This window comes from Vollenhovia emeryi, unplaced genomic scaffold (genome assembly GCF_000949405.1).
Source record: "Vollenhovia emeryi isolate VEMERY1.0 unplaced genomic scaffold, V.emery_V1.0 DF939267.1, whole genome shotgun sequence".
Taxonomy (NCBI): Eukaryota; Metazoa; Arthropoda; class Insecta; order Hymenoptera; family Formicidae; genus Vollenhovia; species Vollenhovia emeryi.
The window spans coordinates 159,505-173,499 of record NW_011967099.1 but is presented as its reverse complement, the minus strand read 5'-3'; the positions used below and the strand labels follow the sequence as shown (position 1 = coordinate 173,499).

General features: G+C 39.9%; 1 protein-coding gene across 16 annotated transcripts in view; it reads right to left on the bottom strand.

Annotated features, from left to right (window-relative positions):
- Positions 1-13,995, bottom strand: part of LOC105559492 (protein retinal degeneration B) — a 76,557-nt gene that overhangs the window by 5,766 nt on the left and 56,796 nt on the right. For 9 of the 16 annotated variants that reach the window (XM_012007810.1, XM_012007809.1, XM_012007816.1 and 6 more), the window contains 18 exons: positions 12,564-12,900; positions 11,786-11,925; positions 11,556-11,673; positions 10,040-10,451; positions 8,775-8,935; positions 8,059-8,088; positions 7,293-7,397; positions 6,916-7,101; positions 6,543-6,705; positions 6,065-6,463; positions 5,610-5,884; positions 5,330-5,482; positions 4,877-5,139; positions 4,684-4,792; positions 4,341-4,497; positions 3,900-4,049; positions 3,498-3,678; positions 2,825-3,099 (listed from right to left, as the gene is read on the bottom strand). In XM_012007810.1, coding sequence (XP_011863200.1) covers positions 2,825-3,099; positions 3,498-3,678; positions 3,900-4,049; positions 4,341-4,497; positions 4,684-4,792; positions 4,877-5,139; positions 5,330-5,482; positions 5,610-5,884; positions 6,065-6,463; positions 6,543-6,705; positions 6,916-7,101; positions 7,293-7,397; positions 8,059-8,088; positions 8,775-8,935; positions 10,040-10,451; positions 11,556-11,673; positions 11,786-11,925; positions 12,564-12,900 — 3,614 coding nt within the window. Of the gene's footprint in view, positions 1-906; positions 978-1,763; positions 1,881-2,824; positions 3,100-3,497; positions 3,679-3,899; positions 4,050-4,340; positions 4,498-4,683; positions 4,793-4,876; positions 5,140-5,329; positions 5,483-5,609; positions 5,885-6,064; positions 6,464-6,542; positions 6,706-6,915; positions 7,102-7,292; positions 7,398-8,058; positions 8,089-8,774; positions 8,936-10,039; positions 10,452-11,555; positions 11,674-11,785; positions 11,926-12,563; positions 12,901-13,995 lie in introns of those variants that run through there. The other 7 variants (XM_012007817.1, XM_012007821.1, XM_012007820.1 and 4 more) reach the window with 6 other exon arrangements.

Genomic DNA, 13,995 nt, shown 5'->3' with positions numbered 1-13,995 from the left:
TAAGCCAGAGACTATTGAACACTTGGAAGCCAACATTCGACGCGTTATAGCCGAAATACGACCAGAAATGCTGCGAAGAGTGATCGAAAATTGGACCTCCAGATTACGCCATGTACGCACCAGCCGCGGCGGCCACATGTCCGAAATCATATTCAAACATTAATGGCATAAAATTATCTTTCAAATAAAGTCACATTCGTGGCCATTAAATTGTTTTTCTGTGTTTTATTTAAATTCAAAGTTCTATACCTCGAAATGAAACACCCTTTATATCTTTTGAAAAAAGATTACAATATTTACGTGAATTTTAATGGAAATCTCATTAATTATACATGACAAAATCTCAATTATTATGTATTATATTATAAGTTACGTTAATAAAACTCTAGATAGAAACTGAATATACCTGATGTTACAGTAAATCACCATAAATTTCAATAAATGAAAAAGTCATCCCTGTATTAAAAAAGAATTATTTTCATTAAACAGATTACATTTGAATCCTGTTGAAAGAGACATTAATTATTCAGTTAAAATATCCTCTAATCCTATAAGTTCTGAACCCGCGAGCCAATTTAAATTTGGATTAAGATATTAAGTGAGAATCCCGTCAGTTGGAGAGACACGTAAAACGCGGAGCGGTCTAGGTGGTGGATCTAGCGTACTGTGACATAAAACACTCATCTAACAAGTTTCAAGCGGAACGTGAGACGACGGTTTACCTTCGTCGCTAAAGTGAGACCGGTTCGTTTCGAGGAGGATTACGAAAACGACTCTATTTCCCGGGCGTATCTAGCGAGCGGTCATAGAGCGGATTAACCATAGATCCTGGACATTGTGTACTAGCCGATAGGCAAACAATGAGTTTGAGCGTAGGTATGGCGACAACAGCTTTTCGCCGAGTGAGAGATAGAGACAGAGAAGTGTGATATTTAACGTTACGCTGGGATAACGCGACATATCCTCATAGCAGGTACCTGCAATCAAGAGACTGGTCAGCGAAATTCGGTCTGGTGGGCCTCCGCTTTACTGACTAGACAGCGTGGGGACGTGGCCGGTGCAGCGCGCGTTAATGGTAAAAAGATCCGATCCGTAAGGGAAGAGCGAGGCAGTGGAACGTTGATTACGAAACGTCGATCCGAGCTGGCAGTCGCGACAATTCGCATTGGCCTTCGCAATCAAACGTTCTACGATTCAATTGTTCCTCTTCCTCGTTCAACGTCCTTCCCCGTGCGCGATTCAAACGTGTCTACACAGACGTCGATCTTAATAGACCTCGATGTAAGCCGCTGCCAATTTCCGCGATTGTTCAACGCACGCTGTTTCCACGCGCGAAGAGATAATACAATCTGGTTCGCGATCTTTCTACCAGTAAGGGATCGCGCTGCGATATCTGCGATAGAGATTTGGGGAAAAGCGGAGGGCATAGGCGCCGACGCATTCCCGATTTGGATCAATTGTTCAGTTTGTTAGTTCAAACCAGTCGAGTTAAATTCAATAAAAACGACGAGGAGCAGCAACAGCTGTGAAACAATTCGTTCGGTTCTCCAAAGTGAAGATTGAGCAAAAGGCTTACAATTTCCGCTCCTATAAAGAGACGAGCAACGAAAGCAGAAGAGGCCGTGCAGCGCCCTTGAGCAATCGAGTTAAACTCGAGCTAACGAATGCAATACTTATTTAATTATATCAGTTGCAGAACAATTATCGCGCACCGCCGGCGCCTATGACAATGATTAAGCAGTAGACGGTTATTAGATAGTTACCAATGTGAGTAAGTAAATTGTACGTAGATTATAGGCGTGTGTTAGATGTGAGTAAGGTAGATTTTCCGCTTTAAGTAGACGCTGTTGCGCGCCGGGGAGTTCACCGCTGTGTCGTTACTGGAACATAGCCGGTGCTCGTTTTCACACACGCAAAGGACACACACACACTTTGCCGTTAGCCGAACAGCTATGGCAATCCCGCGCGCGAACGCCGCACAAGGTGTCCTTTCTCAACCCTTTCTTGCCTGACCGCAATAAAGGTATGTAAAGAATAGATCTGCACCAAACTGGGCAAATGTCGAAAATTTATTTTTATCTCATCTGTTATTAAATCGAATAAACTTTAATTTAAATACACATTGCACCAACATTTATATGCGTCGACCTCACAAGATATATTTTCCGAAAGATTCAAGAGTTCGTCAGATAGCTTCTCGACTTTCATGAGCGATTGTTAAATGGACGATCCAAACCGGCAATCTAACGATTAACCAGAACGAAAGAAAGAGGACAAAACAGTTGTGTTTGAAAGGAATTTCAAGCAATTGGGCAACAGAGGGTTGAGAGGATTAACTCGCTCTCGCAAAGATGCTGATTGCATCTTCCCCTTGTAGCTTCGAAAGTCAGTTGCACCAATGTTAACGAACTAAACAGTTTTTCGTTCTCGGACAGTTCGAGTTTTCTCCTCTGTTATAATTATACTAAACTGCTAAATGTAGAAAAAAATGAGTTAAATTATTTATTACAAATTGATCTCAACACACTCTTTTAGAATGTAATAATATTTCAGAAAAGCTTACCGATGCCTGCATTATTGTGAAGAAGAAAAACTACAATAAGAAACTAAGTGTAAGAATAAGCAGAAGTGATTGGTAATCTTAATTGTGAATTTAACAGCCACAATCACAGGTGCAATTGATTCCGGAACACAGTAAATGCATAACTACATTTTCAGCGTAACGAACAACAGAATCCGGCAAAAAAGATACTTGATCCTTTAGCGAAGCGTGGGAAGATCTCTTGTTACGATATTGTCGGAGTGCATTGCTAGAAAGGCTCACCTTCGTCGACGCAGAGAAGTATTCTGTCCTGGTAAGCCGAATTGACCTCTGGGAATTACCATGCGCGCGTTACCTTGAGCAGGCCGCGAACCCCCGTGTGCCTGCAACGTGCTCAAATGAGCGGCATACCCGTCGTACAGTATTGTCGCCATAGCTTGATGCTTCTTCGATACTTTGCCGATTATGAAGATCTGGCTCGGTTTCAGGCTTATCGCCGTATACACGTTAATGTCCTTCTCGCTGCCGTACGCCTGATGGATTATCATACCGTGCTCCTATATCCAATGGATCATTATTAATTTGGTATCAACATTTTATCGCGCAGAGTAAAGAAGTGAGGCGCGATTAGTCATAATTCTATTGGGATTTCTTCCAAGACGTGAAAAGAAAATGGTCAAACCTTCTCAACTTGGTAGAAGTAAGAAATTAATTTTGAAATTAATGGATATACTTGTCACTGTGCACTGGATAATACACATTCTTACAGGTTGCCAGATATCCATCCGAATTAAATAAAAGAACATAGCTTGTAGATTTGCTTGTTTATTCGGGCACAAAAGTATTCGCAGCATGAGACTTGATCATGCATGAATATTTAATTGATTTATTTAGTTCTATTGTTAGCTGTACATGCTGATTAGTAATTACATATATAATACTAGCGTGTACAAACCTTCACAAGCTTATTCAAGTAGGCAGCCTTGTGGGCGAGCGGATCTCTGGACAGGCCGTCGGCAAATGAGACGAGACCATGAGGAAAATTATGTTGCGACAGCCAGGAAACTACTGTCTGCTGTTGCATATCGGGTCTCGCGGTAATATAAATGATGAGGTAACCCAGTTCCTGCCAATGCCTACAAGAAACAATAAAGAAGATTTTTAACAATGTCCACTTTTTGCAAAAAAAAGATGTTATAAATTTGCCACAGAATATATTTTTATAGTTGATTTCCAAATTACAACTGTGACACCCTTTTGTGCGAACCCTTTTGTTGTAAATATTTTTGCATTGCACGGATAAAGAGATAAATACAGTTTGCGGAATTCGTTCTAATTCGTCTTTATGATACGTTACCTCACAACATCGACAGCACCAGCCCAGACTTTCGGATCTTTACCACTCACCGACCTACTAGCGGCAAAAGAACCGTCTATACTAAAAACCACACACTCAGTTCTCGGCGGTATCACAGCCATGAAAAAATCTACAGATGTATGATCTCCCCTGAAACGCGAATGTGCATGTGCATTTGTATTAAAAGTCTGTATTTCCTTTGCATTAAAAAAGGTCATTTATATTAATTACACCCTTAATTGTTCTCATTTATTCGTTTATACTTTGACTCTCATTTAAAGTAACTTTCATTCATATAATGTGAAATATGGTATTAATTTCAATCTTCCTCGATTAGAGCATTCTAATTAATTTTAATTACTAGTAGCAATTTTAATCTACATGAATAATAACTTGCATTAATAGATATCTACTTAAATTTTAAAGAGAAAAATATATTACCTTACAACCATCTTTACTGGAAAAAGTCCGTAACCTAGCACTTTGTCATCTGGTATTTTGTAAATTATTCTACCATTCTTGTCAGTTACCTCAGTAGAAAGGTACGTCCACTCGCCTGCCGGTGCGTTTTTCATAATATGGATATCAACTTTCTCACCTACGGCATCATAAATATTTTTCGTCTTACATTTTGTTTCAATATAAAATTATTATTATTATTATATAATATACAGAATAATTGAAATAAGTTATTTACTAAACATGATATTTGGATTTTGGTTAAATAGACCATTTGCTATTATACAAAGATTTAGGCAAATTCTTTTCTTAATTTTATTTATACCTGTTAAAGTTATCATATCAATAGGACTGTACATAAACCTAGCGACTAATACTTGTGGTGCACCTTCCCTCACGATGACATCATTCGCTCTGTGATTGGCAGCAACATTCTGCAATATGTCAACGTGAGCAAAGAACTATTTTTAAATAACAGACAATTAAATATTAAATGTAAAATTGATAGAGCAACGAACCTTAAGTTTAACGGAGGTACGTTTTTTATTCCATTTTTCTCTGGGTTGACCTGGACGGAAGCAAGTGAGATCTTTTTCTTCGTTGCCGAGCAATGGCAAATCGAATCTGCCCAATTGTCTCAAAATGAACGCAATCACGTCCGAAGACTCCCAATAACTAGCGTGGAAGAGATGCGGCAAGGCATTTGTAGGAAAATTAGCGAGACCCTCTGGACAATAGAGCGCATAGTCTAGTCTTTTGGTGCCCCACCACTTTTGCATCACTGGAACGTAATAATAAGCTTCAGACTACTTCGGTACATTTGACATAGAATGATTCGCTCGTTCTATGAAAAAATCGATGCTTGCTTAAAACAACTATCGCAAATTAAATTTTGTAATCCAAGCTTCTAGCCAAGTTTTTAAATTGTGGACATAGTCAGTAAGTAAATATAATAAATAATTTCTACGTACGGGCAGACACTGCCTGTAAAGGAACATTGTCGATAATGCCTGACATTGTACTTTGAAGTGATATATCGGATAATCTTCTTAAATGCGACATTTGAAGATTGGGAACATTCAATCCGTCAGCAAACAGTTGCGGATTGGTCTGGATAGTCTCCACTGAAATCAAGTTTACAATCTGCTTTAAATGTATCGTTCTTTTGTTCAATTTCACCACAGATCTTGGAGAGTGAGAAACTTCTGCTTCTACATTCCATAATCCTATTTGCAATCCCAATATACTTACGCAAGTGATAAGGCTGGCCATTGCCGAGCGGATACTTTTGATATTGGGCAATATTGACCGGCGCGATCAACGAAAACCTCGCTGAGATCAACGGTTCCAATCTCGCGACCACGGGATCCGTCGGATGAAACAGATTGTACACTTGGTTGACTAACGGCCTAGGTATAAAACTATTCCTGTCGCTAGACGCGGCAATCTTTCTGTAAGCGAGGACTAAAGCAAGCGGACTACCGAACATAAAAAAGTCACCCACTTCAAAGTCCAGCTTGTTGTCACTGTAAACGACACATTAATAATAAGAACCGATTAATATTTTCATAGTCCCAGGTCAATTCTATTCAATGCATTATCTCTAATATAAATAATTGACATTGGTTCGCGATATATTGGTTTTCCCTTTTGTCTTTTCTTAACTTCATTTAAAAGAGGTTTAGTCATTAACCGTAATTGCTCACCTCGTACCGGAAGACCTTCTTCTGGGAGATGGCGCGGACAAATGCTTGCCATCTTCGTTCCCACCGTTATCGTTACCCTGCTGACCGCTACCTTCTAGAATGCTGTTCTCGCTACTGTGTCTCGAGTGCTGCGTCGCCTTGCACAGGGCGTCATAGGTCAGAATCGACCCCACTGAATCACCCACAAAGCAAATCTGCCCGCTGAAACCTTTACCCTCATCGCTCTTGATGAAGTCATGATACACTTGGTTGGCACTCATCACCACGCGCGACACTGTGTCTTGATATTCGGAACTCGAGCTCGCTAACAGCGGAATCGCACCGATCGGGATAGTGTCGTGCGTCACTTGCGGAGCATCCATGCACGAAGGCGACATGTCGAAGCTGTATGGACTCAGGCTACGCAATGAAATTATAATAAGATTACGGCAACATCCGTAGATAACATTCGAACATAAAAGAAAATAGATAATATTACCTTGACAAAATTCCCAGGCCTTCGGTGCAAATAGAAGGGCAGGCGACGAATTTAACAGATACGTGACCGACCATGCTAGAATAATGCTGTCTCATGACGGATTCGAAAGCTCCACGGAATGTCGTTATGTCTGATTTTTTCGCCGTTAAATCGACATTCGCGTCTGAAATATAAAAACGCGATTCTGGATCGATATATGCTGACACAGTGATTTTCTTGGTCAATTCTTTTCACGTCAACATAATAAGATACCAGTTCTATGCCAACAAACAGTTATGTAATAAAGGAGAGAGAGACGTATGCATAATAACTAAACACAAAATGTAAAAATCTATAATGTAAACTTTCTCAAATTAAAAAAATCTTCATTTACCTAAAACACTGCCGCCATGTACCACAATAATTAAAACAGTAATTTTGCACGGGTGATGCGTAGGAGAATGTTGAGGGGATGCTGGACACGACATGTCAATGCTGGCCGACGTGGTAATCTGCAATCTCTTGCTGCTTCGTTCACTGGTGATGCGTTGCAGATACGAAGGCGAAAATATTGTATCGTCTGAAAATAGGGAAAGCATTTCCGTTGTTACCGTTTATAGTTGAAAGAGCAGAGACGAATTTAATAATTTGTTCTACGCTTTTTTTGAAAATGAAAATAATTTAGTAGACAGAAAATAATGTGGTGAAAGCTTAATAATAATTGATACATTTATGCGCCACAAAAATATGTTTTAGAATATATATATTAACCTGGCTCGTTTGTAGCAGATGGTGTCCGCACAGTCGTATCCTCCCCTTCTGCTAGAAGATCCAAAGAACTCCATTTAGCTAATGAAGAGGTATCTTCAAAGTCCTCTGTGTAATCAGAAACGTTAACACTGCTTATGCAATGTGCTTTCTCCCCGATTAATTGTATATATTTCGAAACAGGACTCGCAATAATACATGTATCGATAATATAAAATATGATGCTTTAAAGAGAGCATGATCTCACAAACGATAACAATTTTGTAATAACAATATTTGTAGTAACAGTCTGCGGTATACAAACAGAAGCTCGATTGCAATTATAGATTCGAATTCTAGATTATATAGAGGTCATTTCGCATATGTTATCCCATCTAATGCAATACTCTAATGTAAAACTTTATCTAACGTATGCACAAGTTAATTTTCGTTAGCCACTAGATCGGTTAAGTCTCTTTACTACGTATAGCCATGCTGCCGCATGCCGCGTGTGAACCTTTCGCGGATTTTCATGCTCGAGTCTAATCTTAGTCGCATGTCACGCCGAAAGATGCAAATTTTGTATGTGCCAAACAGCTCGATTTATCGCATCGTCTATTTTAAGGCCATTCTTTAATTCTGCACAGATGATATGTGTGTATGACGACTCTCTCTCTCTTTCCTCCTCTCTTTTCTCTTTTCTTTTTCTTTTGCTTTCTCTCTCTCTCTCTCTCTCTCTCTCTCTTACTCTTTCTCTCGTAACTTATCTCGCTTATTCTACGTGTCCTACCTTTGCGTATAACAGGTATAATGAACCCAGCTGCAGTATGGGGGTGCGACATAAAAAACAAAGAGGATACACATAAAAACGCAGCACATGCTGTTGTTTCTACTTGAGTTATCTATGCATTGTTGTAAGACACACTTCTTTCGCATAATTCACAAGAATTAGCAAGGAGCATCATTATAAGACATATCGATGTTATAATTACGTTAGATAACAGAACACGTTTTATATCTCAAGGAAATTATTTATATATATATATATATACTATACAGAAGTATCTTATTGTTAAATGTCAAATTTAAATATCTTCAAATAATAGCACGTCTGAACAATCTGCAAATAGATTCTTTTCATTTTCTGAAGATTATTATTTATCAAGATTGTCATTCAAGATTATTATATGTTCGTTCTACTATTAACCCGTTAATTATTTCGACATTAATGCCTGAATGATATTCGATAGCTCTTTGGATTTCTTGGAATATTCAGTATTTAACTTTTTGATAATATATCTTTTCATTAAGCTCTCTCATTAAATTTGACATTTATAATCAAGTCTTAGGCCTTCCATTGATTTATTTAAGACTCATTACGGCGGAAAGCAGCATGTCGCAGAATTATCATCCGGCCATCATTCATTTGTTACGAACTATGTTAATGCGTTTTCTCTAGATTATCACAGGCATGCTATACGTACTCATGCGTCTTAACAGTCTTACCCTGGCAATCGAAGAATTCGTCGTCGCTGCCGGATTCGGACTCCCTGACGATGCTCTCCATCCTCCAGTTCGCGATCTGGATGTCGAAGCTCTGGTTCAAACTCGGCGAGTGCAAGTTCTTTTTCATCCACTCTTTCTTGGCCTTCGCGGCGGCCGCATTTCTGCAACGCAGCTCGCTTTTAGTCCGATTATTAATTTGTTAACACACTATTGTCCGGGGACGTTTAAACTCGTCTTTTGTTGCCCGAACGTTATTGATTCATGACGAGTTCACTCGCGTTTAGAGCGTACAGTTGCATATTCTTATGACCTTTTATAACCACTGGGACATATAGGTCCCAATTATATTTTTTGCCTCTCTGGTTCCTTGGGACATGCCAGTGTTTCATGTTTTTAAAATAATTAGGTCATGAAAGGCTTAAATCGTGCGAAAGTAGAGTTGAAAGAGGACAAAGATATGACATTATCATTAAAGGATCTGTAATTGTATTTATCTTCACTTTTCCTTGTATGAAAAACAGCCAGCCATAAGCGTTAGTTTCTGCTCGGTCTGTATTAAAAATACAATTGTTATCACGTTACTTTATTATCATCTAGAACGCGATTCTTTGTGGCAATCAGCTGCAGTCAAAGTCACAAACTAACACCGCAGATATGATGAATTCGTAATTATCTTATCGTTTTCAGAGAATAATGAGAGCGATATCACACACTACTTGACACACGCACAATGACAACATATAAAAACAATTTCTACCACACCTAACAAATGCTTCATGGACAATAGACGACAAAGTATTAAATAAATTACAATAGAAAAACATTTTTCCACATTTTTGCATAATCATATAAAGTCCTTTAATGAAACCAAAAAATTTGTCCTACATCTTCAATTCACTGTCAAGAAAGATCATCTTCTCGCCAAGAAAAGATATTCAACGTATAGTAGTATACAATTACTCTGGATATAAACTCCGATTTTGTTTAAAAGAATAAGGCCCGGTTTCACCAAACGTCGCTTAACTTTGATCTTAGTTTAATTCATGTTTGTCTCTTTCTAAAGTAACAGTTGGAAAGGGACAAAGAACGAATTAAGCTAGGCTTGAAGTTAAGCGACGTTGGTGAAACCGGGCCTAAGAAACAAATTTCTAAAAAGCCCACTCGATCTTGTTTGAAAATAAAATCTTATCGCAGAGGATACAAGTTCACTTATCGGCACAACTGTCAGTATTTTGCGAATAAGGTAGACTCGGGAATAATCTTACTTGATCTCATCCAGGTCGATCGGCTCCTCGGGGCTGATCTCACCCTCGGAGCTGGCCGCCGTGTTGATGATGGGAATGTCGGACGGCTTCCTGACGGACGGCGGACTCTGCGCCTCCTCGTTCTTCTCGATGCTGCCCAGGGTGGCCGCCAGCGTCTTGGCTACCGCCGATTCCTCCGACGTCATCTTCGCCGGCGTCGCCGTCGTCGTCGTGATCGCCGTCGTTGCCGTCGCGCTCGCCTTCCGTTTCTCGTCCTCGAGCTCGTCCTCCGAGTCGCTCAGGCCCATCTTTCGCTGCAGGGCCAATTGCGTCTGCCGCTCGATCTCCCTGATGTCTGCCATCGTCAGACCGTTCCACTCGTCCTGCCAGGCCCAGGCCTGCCTGTGCGCCCGCACCATCGTCTTCCGCAGAGCTGGAACCGACCTTAATACGTCTCACGCACGGCCGACCGGATGCGCCGGTTAAAATTAACCCTTTCGATCACGACTTCTTGTGTGTCACGGGGTAGGAAGAGGCTGCTCCAACAACGGCAACGCCCGATGTTGCGTAGACAAAAAGTAATAGGGAATCGATAAACGAAATAGATTACAATTCTGCTAATCTGAAGAGATGAGTCTTTACGTCAAAAATCTATTTTTCTTTCCCGCGCGCTTCGACTTCGGTATAAAGATGAGTTACACTTTCTAAATTAAAATACAATGTTCGAGATACGAAAGATCTAGAAAAATGTTGTGGATCAATAATAGAATTGCAGCTCTAGTAAATTTGAATTAATTTTCTTTTAAGGTGCACTTAAACGATTTTTCATGAATACTTGATCCTCGATTTACAGCCTTCAATTTGAAACAATCCAAGTTAAACAAGATGTTTTTAACAGAATAAAGATTCATGATCGAAAGGGTTAACCCTTTAGCTGCCGGGCTCTTGGCATAAGAATTTGTATCGCCTTAAATTTGGCAAACTCAAAGCATCGTTATTCATAAAAAAAAGCGAAAAATGGATAAACTTACAGTACGCAGGATGCATCAAAGATTGTGCAATTTCTTTCGACCGTTTTAATAAATTGTAATTACGCGCGGCATTTTTTTAGCATCAAATTGTGCGAAAACCATTCAATACAAATTTAAAAATAATTGTTTTTGTACTCGCACAATATTAAAGAAGCATAATCTTCGTCACTTTAGCTCATTATTCCCGAAAAAACGCACAACTTCCGAGACACTCCGTGTACCAAAGAGTGAAAACTTAGTTCGCACTACGAAGAGAAACGCGTGCTTAAATTGGCAAGGCTCAAGTTGCTCCAATTTCGTTTCATCCCGAAGGAAAGAGCATGCGATATCTTTATTCAAAAGTTTCAGAAAGAATCTCATTTCTGATCTCATTTCTGGGAAATGATCTTCCCGGCAAGAAGCCTGATGAAGGCAGTCCCCGCGTTCGAGATAAAAATGTCGGAGTTAAATGCCCGGCATCCAAAGGGCAAGATAAGGCAGAGTGGTAAGCACGTAACGGTACTAACCTACGTCCTGTATGAATTTTTCTAATTTCGTTTGCATGCCCCAATAACGGAACTCTACTCGGCATAGCTTGTACGCGCACATTAGTGACTTTCCCGACGGCGTTGGCTGTTGCTTTCCCTAGCGAGAGAATCGCTAATGTATCAACGGTGATACTACTTAAGCGGATAGGTGTAAAATTCTTCGAAAGAGATAGAGAGAGAGAAAGAGAGAGAAATGGGGAGATGTATACTTCCACATCGGCCCAATAATCCTCCAGCCACGTGTCCTCCAGCGGGCCTCTTCCGGTCCTCTCCGACACGTACAGCTTAGGGTCCTCCTCCTTCACGTAGTCCGCCCCGTACGGCTGATCCTTGACAATGTCGATCAGGTCTTGGAAACAAATTGTCGCGGAGTCAATCGGCGTACTTGTGTATCACCGCGTTATTTTTCAATTATTAAAGTCAACAGTCGTTTACAAATGTCATTGACAGCAACGGCAAAAAAAAACCTTCTGAATAATCGGGAAATCATGACATAACTTCAGTTTTTAACAGACAAGAAATAAACGACGAGCGATATTCTACAGTAATCAATAAAGCGTACGGAAAATTAGCGAACAATTTTATCGGGAATCTATCATTGTAATAAACATACATTTCACGTCGCAAAGTTCACGGTATCCTAGCAGCACATGTGTATCCTAAAAATGTTCGGTATGGTATCGCAAACGTATAGTGTAAGAACATTGTCAGAACATTATAAGGTATGTTCTATGAATGTATTTTATGTGCTGTTAGGGTATTTTTGCTTTCAGGCTCAACTGCATCGTTGTTACGTAGCACGTCGTGTCCCGCGTTCATCTAAGACCCGGTTTCACCAACGCCGCTTAACATTGAGCTCACAACTTAATTCGTTCTTTGTCTCTTTCCAGCTGTTACTTTAGAAAGAGACAAACGTGAATTAAACTAAGATTAAAGTTAAGCGATTTGGTGAAACCGAGCCCAAGTCCAATCTAATCTCCTCTTTACCCACGATCCTGTTCCTGTAATCACTGCCGCTGAGATTGAAGACGTTCTCTTGGTGGCCATCGTCCGGGAAGTAGTAGGTTTCGATCTCGACGGAGAACTTCTCCATGAACGGGCACGTGTAGCGGGTCTTGGTGTACGGATAGGCGTTCCATGCCTCCTCCTTGACGATCAGCGCCGATTTCGGCAGGAGGCTCTTGAACCAGCTCGGCAGGTGGCTGCCCACGTGATAGATTTTGTGTGTATACTGCCCGTTACCTCCCGGACCGTTGCTGTACGGCTCGTTCTCGATTATCTCCACGCCGCTACCGGCACCCTTGCTCTCCTCCCGAGATTTTTTCTGCGCGAGTTACACAGGGTGAGAAAGCGGTTATTGATCATTCCAGGAGCGCTCGCCGTCGGCCATAAAATCTTTATCCTTATCTTTATCGATGGAGGAACGGTCGCGCAGGCACACGCGCGGGAAGAACACAAGTAGAAAAAAAAGGATAAAAACGCGAGGAACAAAAACAACGTAGCGTCGAGGATATCGGATCAGCGAGTTTGAATGTCTAATAATGTAGGTTCACGTCAGAAATTTTATCGCGTTAAAATCATTGACTATTATGCATAATCTACTCGGCTAATATGCATAATTTATCGCAACTGGCAGGTAATGTCCAGGTGATTCTTTATCGTAAAATCGCAAAATCGATAGTACGTAAATAAACTCTACGGAAAATAGACAAATTGAATTAAATCAAGCGGCTAAAAAGAGAAATTTAAAATTTACAAGCGTCCGAAATAAACTCTCTTGTAAATTCGCTCTGTAGCCTTCGCAGGCCAGAATCTAAATGTTTCTCGGTTCGCTGAAAACATGCGGGGTACAGTCTTAGGCCCAGTATCACAGTGGTTTTGACAAGTTGCATTTTCGCAAATAAGCTTAAAAGAAATATACATATATATTGAAATATTTGTATACATATATTGTTTATATATATATATTATACATATATATATAACCTTGTAAATAGCTTATCAAATTTTGTATCAGTGGTTGGCATCGCTACTTAACAACTAGTTAAGCTAACTAGCCACTGTGATACTGGGCCTTATTCGTGAATGCTCGCACCTCAGTTTTACTAGGATTCACATTTTTATAATCTTTATTCCCATCTATACATCAATGAGTTTCAGGCTGTTAACGCAGCTTCTATTAAAGTCTGTGGTAGTACACGCATATATGTATACAGCCTGAAACTCAGTGATTTGTATAGGCGAGAAAAACGATGATAAAAATGCAGGTCCAACTGTACACGAATCTCAATTAACAATAAATAAATCGAGATTAAGGTAATTCTTTCGTAAAATCAGTTATGTGAGAATTGTTTCAAATTTTTACAGTTTATTCTTTACATAAATACGTGCAAAATAAGGCTAATTAAATTACAATTGA